Below are 21,659 nucleotides of genomic sequence, written 5' to 3'. Positions count from 1 at the left end.
CCTATTAAATTTCCTATTCTCAGTGAAACTAATGATAATTCTATTCCATGAGTCGCACAAGATGTAGTCAAATTGAAAATGTAATAACAATTAGACAAACAAAAAAATGTGAAAAATATTGTAAGAAGTTTAATACAAAAATTATAACCTAAAATCATGTATGATATTATATTATTGGTACAATCTTGAAAAGAATAACAACATCACCTGCGTTTTATAGACGGTATATCATTTCATTTTATTAGGACAATTAGAAATAGCACTGAAAATCATATTCGGAAATAAATATTGATTATTCTCGATACAATACTCTATCGATATTAAAAATGAAAGCTGTTAAGAGTCTACTGTGTTAAGGACAGTACGATCCTCGGAGCAAATAACCTCAGTCAATTAATCATCGTTCCGGCATGATACATGTTTAGTACCACATACAAACGATATATAAATGAAATGGAACCGTTCGAGTTGCCTCTAACCGTCCGTTCGTTAAAAAAGGATCGAACTGTTGAATCCATTGGTTAATCCTAAAACGATCTTGTTACTCTAAATCGTGCCGCCTTTAAGTAGAGCGCTAGTTGTTACGTTATACCTACGATTAGCACAATATACCAAGTGGTAAAAATCACAATGTAATTTATGTCACGTTCAAACAGCACGCTTTTGATGTTCAATATCAGGTTCACAACATCCCCTATTGTTCACGATACCCTTCTTCATAACAGGTGGACCATCAAGACTTTTGCACAATCATTTTGATCATTTCACACACATAATCCGATGTGCATACCGAAAATTCCAAACATTCTCGGATTGAACAAACGTTTCAGTAAGTGACAAGCTAGTTGGCTGGCCAAGGTTATCGAAACATCCACAATCATGGCCCAATCTCATCGTTCTAATTCTTTATCTACATACTTTTATGTAATGATTTCAAGAAGTAACTGATTTCTCATCAACTTGGTAGAAATATGAAATTTCAAAGATCAATAACTTTCCTTAAAACAACTCTAGACGAAATGCCTGGCCTTGACCAGCTAACTAATGTTGGCGCTTACCTTGATCGTAAATAAAATTCGATATTACTCTATTTACACACATCACGAATACCTGTAAAATCGGAAGACTCCTGAACAAAAAATCAATGTACCCTTAAAATTTAGGACATAAGGATACAATTTTGATGAAACCGATGACTAAACCGTGATGAACGCACCCTGCTGCAAAAGTCTAGAGGTAACATATCCAACTATTGATATGACATTCCTAAACGTTTCAGAAGTGGCTCCAAAATGCTTCCCAATTCTATTCTTTTCCTTATTCAGTGCGCCCGGGCAATACTCGCTTTGATCGCCCGTTAAAGAAAGAAATGTCAAGTGGCAATTCCTTGGCGAGTCATCTTGACGACCGGTTTGGGCAAAAGTTCGATTATTAAAAAATTGTGTAAATGTATAAAATTGCGGTCCGAAGGTAGCAAAACTTTTGTCCATACCTATATTACTAATCCAACCTACAGTCTGTCTCCTTATCTCAGCACCAAACGTGCAAACGAACGGTTTCGTGGAGGATGCCGATTCAATCTATATGTATCAACAAATCACAACCACTAGAGATCTAATTAATCCTATATTACAAAATATCATGTCGCGAATACCCGCGTAATTTAAATTCCGTGAGCGTAATCGTTTGATCGTGCAATCATTTTTTATTTATTACTATTAATTTTTTTTATCTTTTTAATTTTAGCCTGAACCGGGAGTCGATGATCTCCACGAAATGCACAGTTACATCGAACGAGATGGGACCGTAATGTTGTTCAGTGAATTGTTCTAATCGAGTACCGTGTTCTCTGAGAGATCACGGGATCTAGTTGCGCGGATGAAACTAATCCATTCTACTTCATCGCCCCTCTCCCGATGTCTTAAATTAATTGAAGAAGCAATAAATAAGAAATCGATGAATCCTCTGAAGATGATACCTCTAATGAACCGTATTCTTAATCGGATAGTTAGTTTAGGCTATAAATGGTTAAATTGTTGGCAGCTTTAGCCCAGTGAGTCGACTGCGATCGTGTTGAGACCCTTCGGACTGACCGTGGTCTTGAATTGCTCTGGTACAGGATACTCAGCCTGAAATGGTAAAAAAAGATATAAATTCACTAGATTATTTTCCGTTTAATCGAATAATTTATTATGGCAATAAACTTACGTAATCTCCGTTCCCTTTCGGCACCATAACATTCATCTCACTGGACTTGCTGCTGATTAATTCGACGTCCATCGACTCCGAGCTCAAATACATCTGGCAACCATCGGTCTTGTCGATGGAGATGGTGGGTACCTTTCCTAGTACCTGTTATTAAACAAGAAAAAGGAACCAAAATTAATTACGTATAGCTGTTATAATATATATAAATATCATAAACAGGATTTTCTTTTCACTCGCTAAAAATAGAACACTTGTTTATTTTCTTCACTGATAATAACTGTGTAAATATCACAGCAAATATGAAAACATTTTCAAAATCAAGATCATATATACACAAAATTAATCACTTGACTAAGAACATTAATATTTATTACAATGCAATGTATCCTTCTTTTAGACCACCCTATAAAAGAATCTCGTTTTCTATCGATAAACAACTGCAGATCACGGTTTTTGATGATTTTTCATGTTTCACGCGGTACAGCTCCAAAATAATAACAACAGGCACGAGCCAGGGATTCTATAACACCTATGGTCCCGACCAACCCGTCTTCAGACAGAATGCAGTGGCATTTCGGTGAGGCTTAACTTATCGTTACCATATCCACAATTTATTTATTTATTTTCTATTTTACTTATTTTTTGTTTAAAACTTAGCCTAAGCGTGTTAATTTCAAATTTTAAACTCGTTAACCAATTCCTCTCATTCGTATCGGCCTGTATTTGTGATTTACACAGGCGGAAATCTCGAACCGGTGCATATGATCTGCGAAGTCGACTGGAAAGAATGTCCAAAAGCAATCGCAAATTACATTTGGAGCGAGATTGTAACTGACGTCCTCGATTATTTGACCGAAAAACTAGTTCTGCAGGCATTAAACGTTATCTTCATCTGTTTAGTGAAAACAAACATCACGTTAATGATTCTTGTTCATCCTGAAAGTGATGATCAAACGTCGTCTGTAAAATTGCAAATATTCAAAAGATAGACCAAATATTTCCAACACACAGAACGTTTTAATCGTCTATTAAACAAAGAAAACAATTTACTTATTTTTCAATTATTCTTTTTCTTCTTATTTGTTTGTCTAATGACCCTTTTATCTAAATTCTTCGTAAACGTAAAATCCAACCAATTAACAGATTGATGAAAAATATTAGAATTATGAGCAGATTTAACAAACTTCTCTTTTAAATGTAAAACTATTGACCTTTTATTATAAAGCTATAATTCCATAACCAAATTTGATTACCTTAAAAAATGCATTTAACTTGGGTAGTTTTGTTGTTGGATTTTTCAAAATTGCAAGGTTTAAATTAATTTCAGGAATAATAAGATCTAATAATTAACATGAACATTTTCTGATAAATAGTTATCATTACAAATTATTCTCTGAAAATATTAATCTGCATCAACGAGCACAATTTGTTTATTAATAAAATTTATCGTTGTTCGAAGGTTCTTTGTACATTCCTCGTCTGTACCTTATTATTCCGTGTAATACAATCTAAAGGGAAACGGTTAAACAACGTCCTGAAGGACAAGGAAATCCTTAACAAAGTCGGGTACAAAATAGAAGACCTCGAACTAAAAGTGAACATACTGACGTATAAAATGCAGTACGGCTCGTGGCCTATGCCCCACGAAATTCAAAAACCGAAGTTCAGGAAGCACCTGCAAAATCTTCGACTAACATTATCAAACGCCAACGACCGCGCTGATTGGATCAAACAAGTGCTATTAAGGTATCGAGATCTTTTTGATCTTTAACAACTCACATTAATTGTCAAGTTAATTTGATCTCACTTTTGAATATCGACATAATTTGATTCCTCTAGACTTTTGATTTGGACTGGATTGGATTGGAGGACTGGATTCCTCTTACAAACCTTCAAATTACTCACTAAACTTATAAGAATTGTAATTTTAAAACGCCTTGTACTATTTATATTACTTCTTTCAGACCCGGAAGAGACGAATCGTTCATTTCATATTCAAAAGGCAAGCATCATCCCTCTGAGCATCATCTAACAGAGCTATTCGACGCAAAGAAGAATTCCTTTTATCGCTGTCCAAGGCGTGAAGTTTTACCCCTAGAACCCATCAACAGATCTTCGAAAAGCGACAGCGACAGATCCTTAAAGTACAATTACAGTATAGACTCGCATACCTGCTTCGCTTTTGTAGTTCTAAAGTCAATCGTACAGATTCCAAACGTTTCAAATTGCATGCAGTAAAGAGACCACTACTATTTTCAATTCCAAATAATTATCATACACATTATTTGTACCCTAAAGCTTTTGTGCTTGCAGGATGAATCCTGTGTTTAAGAGGGTGGGCAATCGAAGACGACGCAAGGCGTCCAAAAGCGAGAATTTTGAAGTGCAGAACAAAAATGTGTCCTCACATCCGCTCCCCCAGCAAAAAGGAAACAGTAGATCAACGAGCAGGCTAGGTCATAAAGCGAAACTTCTCAAAGCTGAAAAAATGATGGAGCCATTCAAGAAATACACGAGGAGTATGGACGAATGCAAACAATTTTTGCAAGAATTACACGAAAGCAACAAAAACCTTGGGTTGGTCTGCAGTTCTCAAGAAATCAGCAACGAATCTTCGGTTAATAATTGCTGGTCGGATGTGCAGGTAAACTGAAAGGATATACTGAAAGACTCATTAAACGTTCGCAGTTCGCTTTTCATGATGATTAATGGACCATGGATTTTTATTTAGATTTACGTGTTTATTGTACAAAAAGTACAAAACTGGGATAAACTATATTTTAATAGTTCAAGTAAATTAAAAATAGTATTTAAAAAATGAATTCTTGTGAAAATGTCTATTATATACTTTTTTTTCATTTATACGAAACTGTAAATAGATAAAAATGTACAGCTAAGTAATTCAGTCGTGTAGATATTAGATAACTATTGTGCAATATGTAATATGATTATAATGTCATTGTAAACAGATACATCATATCAGTTCAAAGCTACAATTTATTATTCTTTCCATACCAACGAAACCTAAAAAGCCCATTCTGCTAGCATTTAATGAGATCCTAAACCTACAATGAGTTATGTACATTATATTGCAGCAGCAGAAATATATCCAACAAAAGGATACACCTAGTGTAAGTGAAAAGTCAAGAGAAAACTCAGTGGACACAAATAAAATAACGATGAAACAAAAAAAAGATATGAAAGCAAAAGTACCAAGGAAACAAAACAAAGAAAATTGTTTAGATATATCGAATGCAGTTTGCCCGATTATAAAGCTAACTGACAAACGTTTAGTACCTTCGAAAATGAATATAACATTTTGTAACGAAATGTTTCCTCAGCAATCATCGCACACATTTATTCCGCAATTGTGTGAACGTCAGAAGTATATAGAAACGTCTCAGGAAACTTTGTATCAAGTAAAAAAGAAGCTGGAAAGTTTACATAATGTAATACGAACGTACGAGATACAAAATTCAGAAGCAAGAGTAAAAGACAAATCACAGGACAGTGGTAATAAACTAAACAACATTTATCAAAATGTCATGGATAAGACTATCTCGATTAAAACAGAAGCTAATGCTCGGGACAAGAAGGGAAAAAATAGAGTAGGTTTCAACACTGCCACTAGAAAAGGTTTCAATGATATACACAAAACTGTCTACATCAGTTCTGAACAATATGACAGTGATGAAACAGGCAGGAGTTCTGATATATCTATTCAAAGTTATTCACACGTAGTTAGCACATATTATACAAATAATTTAAATGATCTTTATTCTTCGCTTCCTAAACAAACAGAAAATCAAATGTATTTATTGAGTAATCAGAAATCGAACAAAATTCCAGAAAGAGTATATTATACTATTTCATCTGACTTTGTCGATGATAAGAACAGCAGTACAGAAACAATCGCGAAGGATAATTATGTAATACCAAATGAAACAAAACCATTTAGTTACTCAGAAGGACAGATCGTCCCAATGGAAACTGATGAAGATTTGATAACATCACCAACCTCAAGTCGCACAGAAATATCCAAAGAGAGTGAATCAGATGATAAATCCACAGCATTGTTGCTTCAAGAAGCATTGCAAATCAAAAGAGCATTATTAACACGTGTAGAACTAGAAAAGACATGTTACAATGACGAGAAGAGAGAAAATATAAGTAACAAATGTATATCAGAATATAGTAAATGCTCTTACATTAATAATAATCTTCAGACTAAACTATTAGATATCATAACAGAGGAACAATCTGTTAGTAGCTCGACTGAAAGAAGTAGTCGAACTTATATGTTTTTCAATATAAAACATGGAAAACAATTACCTAATTCTTCAGGATTTAGCGAAAACGTAAGAGACTTCATACATAAAAATCAAATTATGAATCAGGACACACGCAGAGATGGCACTGATTCTAACCAAAATCTTGCTTCGGGTTCTGAATATTTTAGTCTCAGTAACATAATACAGGAAAATGATAAAGCTAATATTAATGAATTATCTTTATCAAAATACAAGAGCGTACATGAAACTAAGTCTACAGAAAGTGTTTCATGTAATTTACATATAAAGCATGAAAGTAATACTTCAAATAAATCTGACGAGAAACTTAAGGAAATAGAATTTACAAACTACTTGAGAAATGTACATACCGAAGAGAAACCTAAATCAAATTTCTTATGTATCAGCAATATGAATGAGCTCGTAACTCATAATAATAGCAGCATGGAGCTATTTTCAGAAAACTTAAATGACTCTTTCATAGATGAACAGAATTTAAATTTAAACAAAAATGAAGGCTGTAATCTTTTGGATTCAGATTCTGTGGACCATTGTAAAATCGTAGATGACTTGTTAAATAAAAACTTAAATGTATTAGAGGATAAGAAATATATCGAAGACAATGAAAATTTGATATCTAGTCCAAATTTGAGTTTAAAGAGGCATCCTGGCACGTGCTCATTAATAGAACAAATAATAGCAACAGAAAATGCTGAAGAAACAACAGAATTTCATACACTGATAGATGATGCAGGTACAATGTATGAATTATCAATCTCTGAAAGTAAAGAAAACTCAATTGAGACAAACTTACAGGATTCATGTAGTATAAATTACTCAAACAATTCTAATATTCCAGAACAATCTTCTATAACAGAATTGGCTAACAAATCAGCAGATGAAGAATTAAATTTAAACTGGTCAACTGTCAAGAATGATTATAGCGATGATTATGTTAACGTAAAAAACGAACAAACGATTTCAACTAATACCATAACTATTCAAAAATGCGATTTCGTCGAAGTAGAAAATTGTGATGAACAAGGACCAACATGCAAGGAAGAGTTGTCTTCAACAGAAAGGCGCAAAGCACCACAAGTTCGCTATGTTGAAGATGGAAAAAATAGTTCAGTAGCGCAAAATTCAGTTGTTAATCTGGATAATAAAGAAATAATTAATGAGGCAGACCTCTATAAATCTTATTCCAACCTCATTTCCCCACAGAGTAGTGTGTATTTCACAGATGAAGCTTCAAGTTCTACTACGAAATTAAATAATTCAAATCCGAAACACACGAAAGACTGTGTATATTCAACTTTAAAGGCACAACAAACTAACACAAAATTAGACTACCATGAACAAGATTTAAAGGATACTAGAAATACTGATTTGTTATTTATTTCCAAATCAAATGACCATAAAATGGTCAACCTAGCAGAAACAAAGATCGCAAAGTCCTATGTGAAAATTACAATTAACAATGATGATGAGACAACAAAATTATTAGACTTCGATAGAGAAAGTAATAAAAATAACGTAACCGTTTCTGAAAATCATATAAAAAATATTAATGCGTCAACAATAAACAACATAGAAGCAACAATAAAAGATGAAATAACTTTAGAAAACCAAACTTCAATACCATACAATAATATGAATAATCAAATTTCACTACCAACAAGTATGAGTCCTAGTGATAAAGAACAATTAAATTCACATGTAAATGAAACAAAAATAATTACAGACCAAACTGCAATTTTATCGGGTACATCTTCGTGTCAAGTTTCTCCAAGGGATCTAAACGAAAATATAACATTGCAAAGAACAAATACAAAAATAAAATCAAAAAGTTACGAGATTTCAAAGTTTGAAACATTAAAAAAATCAGTTGCTTTGCAGAGTTTGAAAAGTTTAAAATCTGATTCGGCGAATACCGTTCATACTAGAACAGATTATAATACACCATCAATCCAAACAAAATTTAGAGATTTATCTATTGAACGTAGACATAATATCGACCACAACGTTAAGTTAGGTTTAAAGAGATCTCGATCACAAATAAGTTTTGGATCAAATGGATCATCAAAGTATGGATCATCAAAATATATATCATCACAATCTTATGAATTTCCAAGTAATACAGCAGATTTTATACAACGAAATGACACTAAATTGCAGTTAAAAAGTTATACAAAACAATTAATACCAACACCAAAAACTTCTTCACGATCGTGCATACCGGTTTTAAAAAGCAGATTGGAAGCAGCTCGAAAAACAGAAAATGTAACTAGATCTAGAAGTCCAGCGAGGAGTCCATTAACAATGACTATGCTTTGGAGAGACAACTTATCCAGTAAAAGTCATTATGCAACAGAAGAAAGTTTAAAAGTAGAAGGCACATTGAAAGTTAATAATCAGCATTTAAAAGAAATAAATAATTGCATTAAAAATCCAGATGATATACCATCATCGTGTGCGATAGATAATACAATTGCAAATACTGATAGTAATATTACTGCACAAGAACAAATGGTAATCTATGTTAATATATTCACAAAATATGATCATAACACAACAAAGATAGTAGATCCCAACAAATTTTTAGAATATATTAAAAACAGAGAGATGAATATACAAAAAGAAACTTTTGACAACAAATTCGATAAGAAAAATGAAAACCTTGCAACAGATTCAATTGAAAAGAAACAAAGCGCCATGCACAAAATTGTAACTATTGTTTCTTCTGTTATAAATGGTAATGAGTTAAATCAAAATATATCTACTGATTTGACTGCTTCTAAAGCAAACAGTGCATCGCTAACGAATAGTTTATCAAGCGATAAATTAAAACATTTGTGTTTTCTATCTGTAGAACAAAAAGAAATTGATGTTACTGCTAAGCCATCAGTTACTGATACAAGCACGTCTATCACGGATTTAGAAAATATTTCAAGAACATCAGAAAGTGCATTAAATAAATTTCAAATATGCGGAACACCTAAAGAATTGAACAACGATGAATATGTAGCATTACTTGAAATTCTTCATCAGGAACCAAATTTGGCACATTTACATGAATTACAAAATGTATGCAAGAAACTTGTATCTGAACGTCAAATCTCCAACTGATTATCGATTACAAATATTACTTAATGTCTGTATTCATAAAATTCGTAAAGAATGACCCCAGGCATAGTTTTTTTATATGTTGTACTTTTATTTTACACTGATAAGATGGAACTCTATGTAATTATGTTGTGTATATATGAACACATTTGGAAATAAATGTATTTTTTATAATTTCAACAAAAATATAGAAGTCAATTTTATGTAAGTAATAATATTTAAAAAATCTTACCTGCATTTGGGCACTTTGGCAGTTGACAAATTCGATACTCGATACAACTGAGTCAAAAACAATAGATGATTTGCGACATGAATCCATCACAATGGAATTTACTTTGCCTTTAATAACTAAGGTACAATCTTGACAACGGAACATATAGATGACGTTATTCATCTCTACATTTTCAACGAGCAAATCTTTATTTCCTTTGTGGTATTCCTGTAACGAAAAGCAAAATATAGTTTCGAACAAAAAGAGTAAAAAACTGAAAAAACTGATTTCATTATATTGTAGATAATAATACTTACTATAAGCCATTTCTTTCCATCTTTAGTAAATACTGGTGGTTTGTCAATTGGTGCACTTGCAGGTGGTACTGTTTTCGACGGTATAGCATTATCGACTATTGGCGCTTTAAATGGTGCTGGACCAGTTCTTAGTGAAGGGTTTTTATGTGTCTGCATTTCAGAAGTTACTTTCTTTAAATCTGTTAAGCAAAACGTTAATTTATTAATTATTTTAAGTAACTAAAGTATTGATATTCCACGTCCAAGCTATATTTACTTTTCGTAATAGCTTCGCCTTGATTAATTTCTGCGAAAAGAGCACTTCTATCATCAGCAATATTGATGGGTGCCACATCTCCAATAGGCATGCATGGTGGTGGAGGTGGTGGTATGCCTGCCGGTGCAGAGCCAGTTTTTGCCCAGACCAATCCTGTTGTGTGATGTTGACGTACATATTGTTGAAGATCACTTAGTGTTTGTACCCAAGCCTTGCACCATTCTGCGTGCACTTTATCTCTGCAGATATAAAGAACTAAATGAACTCTGTATCAATACATGAATTTTTCAAAAATATAAATTAGATTTTACAAAAATAACTATAAAAACACTCTTATTTTTTTATTATCGTGAAATTATATATAAAAAAAACTTACTTTTCTTTCCAATCTTTCAAGACACGATTAGAATAAAATTGTCCTGCATCATTCATTTCTTTTACATAAGGTGCTGGTGTAGGTGATACAGCAACCCATCCCAAAGCTGGAATACTTTCACTAATTGCTGATAAATGATTAAAGAATTGAGACCCTCTATTTTTCTCTCGAAAATCTTGAATTTGTTGAATTTGTGTAGAGGTGGGTGCAAGTAGAGCAATCTGTTCTGACTGATTCGTTGGAGCTGGCCGACTTGCTGCAGTTTGAATAAATGCAAGTTGAATTCTATAAGAAAAGAACAAAAATGTTATGTAATTCGCATAAAATTATTTAATGTCTAAAGTAGTATTGTAGTAAAATACTTACTGAAATGCCTTTTCTACAAGCTTACTATGGACGGCTACATCGCCACCAATTTTATCACTTAATTGCAAATATTCTCTTACGGGTCCAGCCAATAAATCTTCATAGCCTGAGACTGACATGCTTACAGTTTTATCTGATACTGATTTATGAGGTAACTGAACAGGTGAGGCAGACTGTACTGATGTACCGTTTTCAACTGGCTTAGACCTCCTTGGTGATGGTGTACTTGTTTGGACAGCAGTGTCTTGAGTTTCAGCTACAGAATGTCCTCGCACTTTTTCTAATCGTTTGGTAACGTTTTCCAATCGATTAACTAATTCTTCTAAGTGATCTTCTTTATCGCTGGAGTCGCAACCTTTAATGTAATATATATTTAATGGATTAATATGTGACAAATGATGTAAACAATATAGGAAAATCATTAAGATCATTCATTGAATAGTAATATATTAAATTCATTTACATCTTATAAAATGTTAATATTGTAAAGTGTTAAAAAATTCATGCAAAAAAAAAACAAAACTTGATTTTACAGCTTATAAGATTTAACAGTGAACTACATTATTATTTTATTACAAAATTTCAATAATAACTTTAATATAAAACTGCTACTAATAGCAAGGTACATATTCCAGAAAGTTCACATTTATGAAATGTATATTAAATATAGAATGAGTGTATAAATAGTTGCATTAACATCCACAGCCATTAGATCATTATGTTGCAAGCATATGTAATAGAAATAAATTTGTGTTTTCTTTGTAATGCCAATGTTACTTACTTCAGTAACTATATACTTAAGATAAAAATTGAAGTAATGTAAGTACAATTAATCTACTTTTTATTATTTTTGTTTAGTGAATTCATACAAAAAAATAGTTGATATTAAAATAATAGTCAACTGAAATAATTGTCCCCATACCAAATTGAATCCAACAGAGTACAAATAAAAATCGCACTTTGTTTACAAGTCCATTCGTTTTATCCAAAATTATTTCTATGTTAAGAAACGTTTACGATCCGCGAGATCTAGTCTTTTCAGAAACTGGTGAAGAACTAAACCGCGGGTCTAATGATATTCAACGCATGTATATACCGGCCTATTATTAGGAAATCTGCGAAAAGTGAATCGCGACCGTGAGTGTTACAAACCCTGCGTGGGTAGGCACTATTTCATGTAGTGGATTTCACACGGTCCTTCAATGATACTTAATGACAAAGAAATGCGTCCATTGAATTAAATAACAAGCATTGAGAAGTCTTTAATACTTCATAAAACGTTATTTATAAAATACTTGTATATACTTTACTTTTTCGTTATAAAGATAAATCTTTTAAAAACAACTCCGAGATATAAAAATCGTCATAACAATTACTTTTCGCTACTACATTCATTTCTTAGAAATCTTCTTTCCGGTTATATAAAGTTCATCAAATCATACAACTGAAAGGTAAATAGGTCAAACAGTAAAAATAGAATGACTAAGATCGAAACAATGTGTAAATCCAGTAAACCTGATACTCGTGAGTACGTCTGTCATAACTTGGAAACAACGTTTGAGAATAATTTCCGATATACTACCATGTTGTTTTAGAACTAATGTGCTGTCCACTTACACATATAAATTATTTATGGCTACCATATTTTAAGGTTGCTCGAGTTAATCCAATTATAGTATTTCACATAATTTCAAGTTAATCTTTCAATTAATATTTAAGGAAATACATTTGTTATCAACGATAAAACAATAAAAACAACTCTATACCAACAATGTTCGTTATAATAATACAAAATACGTCGCATTGCGCAAAACACAACGCAACGCGCAAAAATTAAAATCAAAATAATGAGAGTCGCATATGAACAATAGTGCGCTTATTGTATTCGCAATATCAACTCTTTGCACCTGAAAGTTTGTTTGCTAGATCATTTTCTAACGAAACATTAATGATATATTTTACAACTAACATAAATATAAGTAATATACGGATCAAGGAATGGAACTATTCTATTTCAACGTTTCATGTGTAACTATATTATATGAATTTTAATATTGAATACCAAACTTTATATTGGATCGATGCAAAAAGTTTGACGTTCTTGTTTGTAACAAAAAAAATTTTTTTAGAAACAGATAACATCTGTTATCAAACTATTATAGTGTATACAAGGACACTTTCTTCTTTGTTTTTACTTAGTTTTGATTTTACCAGCGAACAATTAAGCTACTAAATAAATCTAAAGCTAAAAGCATCAAAACCTTTACATCAACCCGATGATTCTGTAATATCGAATCAAAATGGAGACTGTGAATCGCCTCTCCAGTGCAAAGAGTTAATAAATAAATGCAAAATATTTTTCAGTTGCACCTAGTACGCATTCAAAATTACAAAGAAAACATCAATAGAAATCATACAAAGTAGGAAATGAATTTAGGGTGGACCCTAACCAGCGTGCACCATCGGTCCTAGGGGGTCGAACCTCACTCTGTGCTCCGTCGCGTTTTGCGCGGCGTGCAACAAATCGGAGAAGAATCTGTGACGCCTTAAGGCTAGCTCATCGCGGGCGACCGGCGTCGCGGGCGGTTCTTGCATTCCGCTGCACTCTTCCGAATCATGTTCGCCATCGTCTTCTTCCGACAGCCAGCGAGGAACTGAAGACGCTGCGCACCATACACCCCAATATTGGCATTTAATCCACGTAAACATTTCGATTATAATTTCCACATTTCCAGTTCAAAATAAATTACTCGAGACAATAATGTCAAACCGTAAGAAAGAATCGTCTTAAAAAAGTCCCCTCATCGATAAGGCAGAATTCTATTCCTTCATTCTAATAAAATTAGGATACAATAATTGATGAACAAACTGTAAATCTTAGTGTTTTTGGCTCATACAAATTTTTAATATTTATAAAATGTATATAATAACATGTATTAAAAATTATAAATATATAATATATTATATTATATAAAAACAATATTCGAGTTATTATGTGGAAATTTCAATAAACAAAGAGTAAGAATACTTGCATACCAACATACTTTCTTAAGATCGATTCTTTCCTTTGACCCAATTGTACAATTTTCAATTAAAAGGAACACAATGTACAAACACGAGGGATGTTCATTATTCACTACTTGAAATAATATTTTACCCAACATTGCGGTTGCTACCGTGGACCAGTGAACACGAATGAATTATAGTTGTCGTAGTAACGTGTCACGCGCGACAAACGATCAAAACTATTAACAGGATTCACGCGTTCAAAGCAGTCGATGAAAACCGAATGTAAACATTCATGGATAAAAATATACCTGGCGGCAGTTTTTTATTCGCATTGTTGTCGTTCGGGCAGGCTTCGAAAACGGAATCATCGCCTTCTTCTTCTGGCCCATCGTCGATGGTTCTCTCGATGTACGCGGTAGAGGAATCATAAAGGTTCATTTTAACGGTGTTAGGAACACTGGAATTCAGTATTGCCGCCATTAATCCGTTATCGCCTCCCCCGTCACCGATCACACTTGTGTCGTCATTTCCGTCTACTTCTCCGATTCCATTCATATCCTTGACACCGCACAATCCTCTTATCTCGTCCTCCTTTGTTCGATTGTCCCCATTTTCGGGATCGCCGTCGCGGTTCTTGTCATTCGATTCCGTTATCGATTCTTGCTTCGATCGCACGGCATCATTAGCTTCGTCGCGCTTACCAGAAGGCAACGGACTCTTGACAGTCAAGTCATCAATCACCACCTCGGAGCAATTCTCCATCGACGGCGAAACTTTCTCCGATCTCTGCACGTCACCGTTCAACTTCTCGTCTCGGCCGATCTGCCCGTTCCCTTCAACCCCCGTCGACTCGACGGGAACTATCAGCGAGTCGGCCGCTTTCTGACTTTGCTTCGCCACCTCGCCGCTTGGCTTCTCCTTCTTTGTGCTCTTATTGCACACACAGCATTTAAACATCGTCAATATCGATTATAGATTTCCGTTGTATCAGCAGTAAACGCTTTTGGCGCTTTCGGCCTTTCGAACTTTAGCTCTTTGAAAGCAATGCCCTTACGCTTCGGTTAACCGTTTCAACGTATCGACCATATGTCTTCTGTATCGCGACGATTATCGATTCACTGGGATCGATATCGATCGATTTAATACCGAAAATTGACTGAAATACTTTCGAATTTTCTTAAATTCAACGATTAAAATATAAACTCAGAAACGTGTGTATATGACTAGAGTAGTAACAGTGTGAAGTATATCGAATATAAATTCAAAATTCAGTACTGCGAAGCGAACACATTGCAGTTTGTTTAACAATCAATTGTTATTAAAAAATGTTTCTAAATAACGTTTCGTAACAATTATTGATTTGGAATATCAAAAGTAATAACGGCAAGTAACAACACTCTGATATAAGGGTAAGTTCAGCACCGACCCCTCACAGCCGAAGTAACCAGTACTTGCATATTTTAATTTAAGTACGCGGCCATGGTAGCCCTTCGCAAACGACGGAACTAAACGATCGAATATTCTATTCCAGCCGGATTTCCCACGGGAATCGCGCACTATATAAATTGTTCAGCACACAAACGTACTTCAATTACATTTACTCACAGCCGGTTTGTGTGTATAGTCGGCGGTTAGCTAACATCGTAAACCCCTCGTGAACAGCTGAACCGGCGAAACAATGTTACGATTAGTAATTAACGATTCTGTTATTTTGACTTTGTCAATCTAAACGTTAAGTGTATTGTTAACTGTCAACGTATACCAAAAAAACTAGGCATACCGCTGTGCACAATATAACAGAGATAAAACATCTACGCAACATGGATTCGTTTGTTTCAACAATACACGTTCGCCATTGTTAATCATTCTATAGAAATAACAAATTTAATAACACTATATTAATATTATAATATTATTTAGTAACGTTAATTGCAACAAAACCGCATCAGAGTTTCGGGGAATCCCGGCTAACCAAGATCCGTAACGTATTTTCCCCGCGAAATTCTGTTGATGGCGTGATGATCGATTCCAACTACGCCCAGACCTTACGCTTTCGAGATTAGTCCGGCGACGGAAATGGAGGTGCACGACGATTGAATCTTCGAATGCGTGCAAAAGAGAACCCACCATAAATTTTACACTTTTATCAATTTTCCATTGAACAGAATTTTTTAATATATATATTTTTTAACGACTTCCAATTGCGATCAATGGAAAACAGGAACGAGATAAATTCTCCGTCAGAAAGCAAACACACGCCCTTTCTAACAACGATACATCCTTTCGGCTATATACAGCGTCTACGTTATTCATACTCACATAAAAGAAACGGATAATTCGATAACTCGCGAAGAGTAGATAAGCAAACATTTACATACGAATATATCGAAAATGTATGTCGGTTACGTACGTGCTGGTATTGTTTCCGACGGAAGCACATATATTAATACGACGAACATCAATGAATAAATAACCGAACATCGGTGAAGCATTCCATAAATTCATTTATCGTGAGTCATTTCTGTTAATTATAAACAATGCAATTGATTACATGAATTAACATCATTGCCACTCGATTCTAGTACTCGGATACCGCGTGAATCACTGAAATTCTTCAGGCCGCCGTAAGGTTATACGCACTTTAAATATCAATGAAATGTCGATTTTAGTTTAATTATTTTTTATGAAAATATATTCGATCGTGAAATAATATTTCGAGGATTGCTGATGAATGAATACTTTCACTTCTGATTATTCGAACATTATTGACACTCAGTAACCGTGTAAATTTCTATGAAATATACAAACAGAACATTTCAATTCAATTACTTGACCCGCGAGGGTGGAGTTTCTGTCCTCAAAAACAGTCTACTTTGGAAGAAACCCGGCGCAATACTCTGCCGCTTCTGGTTTCGACCGGCACACTGCGGTGCTGCCACAGGGTGGTCGAGACCCGAAATTGTTGCAAATTTCTTAGGCAGGAGCCACGTGCACCAAAGGACTCTCTCGAAATGTAAGCTGTCTTCTAACAGGACTACATAAACAGCTACAGCCTTCTTTTGCTGCTGTTAAATAACTGTTATGATTCATTGCGTTTTTACTTTGACATTTGTATACAATCGCCAATAAAAAAAAACATTTAATATAAAAATATTAATTAATGTAATATCTTTCAAAATTACGATTTAATAAAAAATAACATTTATTGGAAATAATTATGAATTAGTAGCACTTGTAATTAAAAAACAGTATGAAGCGTAATTCTAGTGTTATAAGGATTTAGAAAATTTAAAATAAATTTCATAAATAATTTGGAAATGGATTTCAAATCTGTTGCATATATGAAAAATACACATGCGGTATGACTCATATTGCAGAGGAATAATTTCTGACACGCCTTCGGATGTATTATATTCTTTATCAGCTTCTACGCCATATATGGAACATAAATGACTTACACTGATAGTGGCTCATTTATCTAATATTTATCAAATGCAAATAACACGAATGCAGAAACACCGATTTTAAATAATAAATGTACAACAACGAAGAAAATTAATGCACTGATTGGAAATTTCAGTAATGAGGAAAATTCATTATATTTATTTCTATAAATATTTTATGTATATTTATATGAACCCTACAAGTGCAATTAATAAACAATGAAATATTGATTTTCATAGCTTGTTTTAATGTATAAATTTTATATTGCACGATGAAAATTATTACGCGAAATCTGTCAGATTACATTTAAAAAAAAAGGAATCGATTGATACTCACGATTCTTCCACATATTTAACACTTTTTTATAAGCACCTGGTACCATTCGAGAGTCATCTTCGATGACTTTACGAACTTCAGACATTTTAAAAAACACTTTTCCACGTTAACACTGACACAACTAATTAACGTAAAAAATAACTATAGAGGACGTAAAAACTGATACGTTCGATGTGTAACCGATGAATGATGATAACGGACTCACTTCGTCAGCTTTCACAATGGAATTTTAATCTCGCATCAGAACCGCAGGACCGTGTCATATAACCAACCTAATAGTAAAAAATCTCAGCAACGAAATTTTTTGCCTTTTAATTTCTAAATTAAGAAGTTCAATTTACGAAACGGTTACACGAATTGGCATTAAACAAAGATAACCGTATACTTAGATTTTAGAAGCTTTAAAATTTTCCCAATTGTTCTTGAAATTCTGTAATTTAAATATTACGAATTTATAGTTTTTTTTGCGAAAAAAATTAGTTGCTTCCCGTAAAAAATGTGTACATTTGTAACATTTATGAACATAAAAATACAGAAATAAAAATTTCTTTTCTGTAGATGCATGAAATGATATTTTGACACTACGATTACTACTACTTAGATTTTATATATTTATATTTATGCAATATTAAAAGACATTAAGACACATTACCAGGTGTCAAGAGTCAGGTGCATTCTAGTATGACTCACGGTTGAAACGTTGCAGGAGGTATAAACTGCACCCCTATAATCCCGTTCATAACCAAATCAAAAGTTTTCTTGTATATTTCATTTTTATAAATTGTATTCCCAATATTTTGAAGCCTTTAATGATTATAACCGCACGCGTCAAGTATATATGTGTCTAACATGGATATATGAATAATATAAATTGCGGGAACATATAAATAGTAAAATGTTTTCAGAAAAGTTAATATGAACCTAATGGCTGTGGCATGTTTTATAACGGTATTATGGAAAATATGCGTATTTACTCACCGATATGAAGTTTCGCTGATGTTCAGCACCATGTATGCTGTCACTTTATGACAATCGATTTAACAATAACACAACAAACACGATACACAACTGATATGAATTCAGTCTGACAACTTTACTACATACACTGGGGCGTTTGCCGGATACCGGAAGTACTACTCTTACTATTATGAAAGCTTAGAATTGTTAACTGCACATGCGCCTGCATTCAAGCGCATCGTCTCGAAAATAAAACATTATGTTATAGTAATATCATTTTAAAATTCGAAACAATCGAATTAGAAAAAGAGACAACTTTCTATGTTGCAGATTAATCAAATTTATTACACTTTATGTATTCGAATAAATCTGAATTTATTCTTTTATATATTAATACAAATTTTAAATCAATTAGTATACTAAAATTAAATATAATAAACATATTTACAAATTCTAGGTAAATTATAAAATTAAATTTGTATAATATTTTTAAATAGCAAGACTGCTCTGCACTGATCTATATTCTTCATGGTGCTGCCATCTGATTCTGTAGTCGAAAAAGGTGACTGCAGTAACTACGCTGAGTCACGGATAACTTAATCTAATATTTTTCTTTATCAGTATTTGCTATCATGAAGTTTAAAATTTCATAGTATTTTGGAATATTAATTTACTTTTTAAATACAAATAGTACTATAAATTTACATAAATTAATTACGTAAGTTGTTTCTTTAACGTCAGATATTTTACCGTAACCGCATCGCACAAATTGTACATATATATTAGCGTAATTTTGCCGAAATAACGATATATCATAATATATAAGGTGATTGATTTTTACTAATCTACAATTAAAATAGAAACAGGGTACAAAAAATATCATATAAATAAAAACATGAACACAAAATTTATATTTATCGAATCGATGGATATTTTAAGCACGATACCTCAGTATCATACACTGATAGGAGCATTCTTGATCTTTTGGTTTATTTGGTTTACTGTTAAGAGGTGGTACAACAAACATGATAGAGTACCAACAGAGGAAGAAGTGGAGAAGAAACTTGCAGAGTGGAACCCTGAACCACTTATAACCAATCCTCAAACATCTCATCCATCTTTAAACCCAAGATGTATAACGTCTAAAGCTGGTAAAAGAATAGTTATCAATGGAAAAGATTGTTTAAATCTAGGTACACATAATTACCTAGGTTTAGTAGAAAACAACGAAATAGAAAAGGCAGCAATAGCAACAGTAAGAAAATATGGAGTAGGATCATGTGGTCCACGTGGATTCTATGGTACCGTTGATGTGCATCTGGAATTAGAAGAACGTCTAGCAGAATATACGGATACAGAAGAAGCTGTAGTATATTCATATGGATTTAGTACAATAGCATCTGCAGTAGCTGCATATTGTAAGCGTAAAGATCTTGTATTTGTGGATGAAAAAGTAAGTTTTGCCAATCAAAAAGGATTAGATGCGTGTAGAAGTAATGTAAAATATTTTAAACATAATGATGTAAATGATCTCCATGATTTACTGAAAAAACAAGCGAAACTTGATGAACAAAATCCTAAAAAAGCAAGTAAAATAAAACGATTTTTAATAGTTGAAGGTATTTATATGAATACTGGACAAATTTGCCCATTACCAGATTTACTTGCACTTTGCAAGAAATATAAATTAAGATTATTTATTGATGAATCGATATCGTTTGGTACTATTGGTGCACATGGAAAGGGTGTCACAGAATATTTTAATATTCCCATACATGAAATTGATATGATTATGGGTTGGTAATAGTGCTACATATGTACTGTGTTATAATTGTACTTATTTACTTTTATTAAAAAAAATTTATTTATATAAATTTTAGGGTCCTTAGAGTTGGCATTGGGATCTATTGGTGGATTTTGTGTAGGTACATCCTTTGTTATTGAACACCAACGCTTGTCTGGACTCGGATATTGTTTTTCCGCGTCCCTTCCACCTCTTTTGACATCTGCTGCTATTACTTCTCTAGATATTATGAAAAATAACCCACAACTATTTGAGTCATTAAAAGAGAATTGTATAGCTGTAAATAATGGACTTCAAAACATTCAGAGTTTGGAGTGCTCAAGCTTTTCGGGGTCTCCAGTGAAACATGTGTATTTGAAAGAAAAAATGGATCGTGAGATAGAAGAAAAGTTACTCTCTAAAATCTCCGAAAAATGTATAGAAAATAATTTAGCTGTTATAATGCCTGCATATTTAGAGGTAGAAAGGGAATTACCCAGACCTAGCCTCAGGCTTTGTATTTCTACACTCTTAAATAAAGATGATATCAATTTTGCACTGAAGGTATTACAACAATGTGCTGAAGAAGTTCTATCATTGTAAATGAAAAGACAATCAAAGTATTTTTGAAAATGAAACGTATTTTAAAATTTATACACATATTCTGCATGCACATACTATTTATGAGTACTTATGTACAAACACGCATTTATTGCACAAATGTGTAAGGCCTCCCACCAATTGTACAAGCGAAACATATTCCTATTTTACAAATATTTTATTTTTTATTTCATATCATATCATTTACACACAGTTATCTATTTTGCATATTATATTTTAATTCAATAATATTTCTCTACCAATGATTTGTTTATATGTAATGTATAACTTTAAAGGAACAAATAAATACAAAGTACAAAACAAAATATGTATATAAATCTCTCGATTTATTTCTTATAATAACGCATAAATTTATTGTAA

At 33.0% G+C, this 21,659-nt stretch overlaps 3 protein-coding genes across 11 annotated transcripts; 2 read left to right on the top strand and 1 right to left on the bottom strand.

Annotated features, from left to right (window-relative positions):
• Positions 1–208: 208 nt before the first annotated feature.
• capt (adenylyl cyclase-associated protein 1) lies at positions 209–19,085 on the bottom strand. Of its 9 annotated transcripts, XM_076372950.1 has the most exons (10): positions 16,569–16,967; positions 14,467–15,088; positions 13,600–13,812; positions 11,150–11,504; positions 10,784–11,068; positions 10,408–10,646; positions 10,152–10,330; positions 9,856–10,062; positions 2,209–2,352; positions 209–2,129 (listed from the first exon to the last, which is right to left on the bottom strand). In XM_076372950.1, the coding sequence occupies exons 1-10, from the start codon at positions 16,596–16,598 to the stop codon at positions 2,046–2,048; spliced, it is 2,358 nt and encodes a 785-aa protein (XP_076229065.1). In that variant the 5' UTR covers positions 16,599–16,967; the 3' UTR covers positions 209–2,045. The 9 variants fall into 9 exon arrangements, with proteins under 9 accessions (XP_076229065.1, XP_031830883.1, XP_031830887.1 ...); XM_031975023.2 differs by lacking the exons at positions 14,467–15,088; positions 16,569–16,967 and adding an exon at positions 14,307–14,402; XM_031975027.2 differs by lacking the exons at positions 13,600–13,812; positions 14,467–15,088; positions 16,569–16,967 and adding an exon at positions 18,917–19,085.
• On the top strand, positions 2,770–9,626 carry LOC143175141 (uncharacterized). Its single transcript, XM_076372618.1, has 6 exons — positions 2,770–2,785; positions 2,947–3,170; positions 3,668–3,954; positions 4,173–4,352; positions 4,522–4,852; positions 5,304–9,626. Exons 1-6 carry the CDS (start codon positions 2,770–2,772, stop codon positions 9,624–9,626), a joined length of 5,361 nt encoding a protein of 1,786 aa, XP_076228733.1.
• Positions 19,086–19,433: 348 nt separating the features above from the next.
• Positions 19,434–21,604, top strand: Spt-I (serine palmitoyltransferase subunit I). Its single transcript, XM_076372603.1, has 3 exons — positions 19,434–19,613; positions 19,756–20,691; positions 20,776–21,604. Exons 2-3 carry the CDS (start codon positions 19,791–19,793, stop codon positions 21,279–21,281), a joined length of 1,407 nt encoding a protein of 468 aa, XP_076228718.1. The 5' UTR covers positions 19,434–19,613; positions 19,756–19,790; the 3' UTR covers positions 21,282–21,604.
• Positions 21,605–21,659: the final 55 nt, after the last annotated feature.

Source organism: Nomia melanderi, chromosome 12, assembly GCF_051020985.1.
Source record: "Nomia melanderi isolate GNS246 chromosome 12, iyNomMela1, whole genome shotgun sequence".
NCBI lineage: Eukaryota > Metazoa > Arthropoda > Insecta > Hymenoptera > Halictidae > Nomia > Nomia melanderi.
The sequence above is the reverse complement of the archived record's forward strand: the minus strand, read 5'-3'. Positions and strand labels throughout refer to the sequence as shown.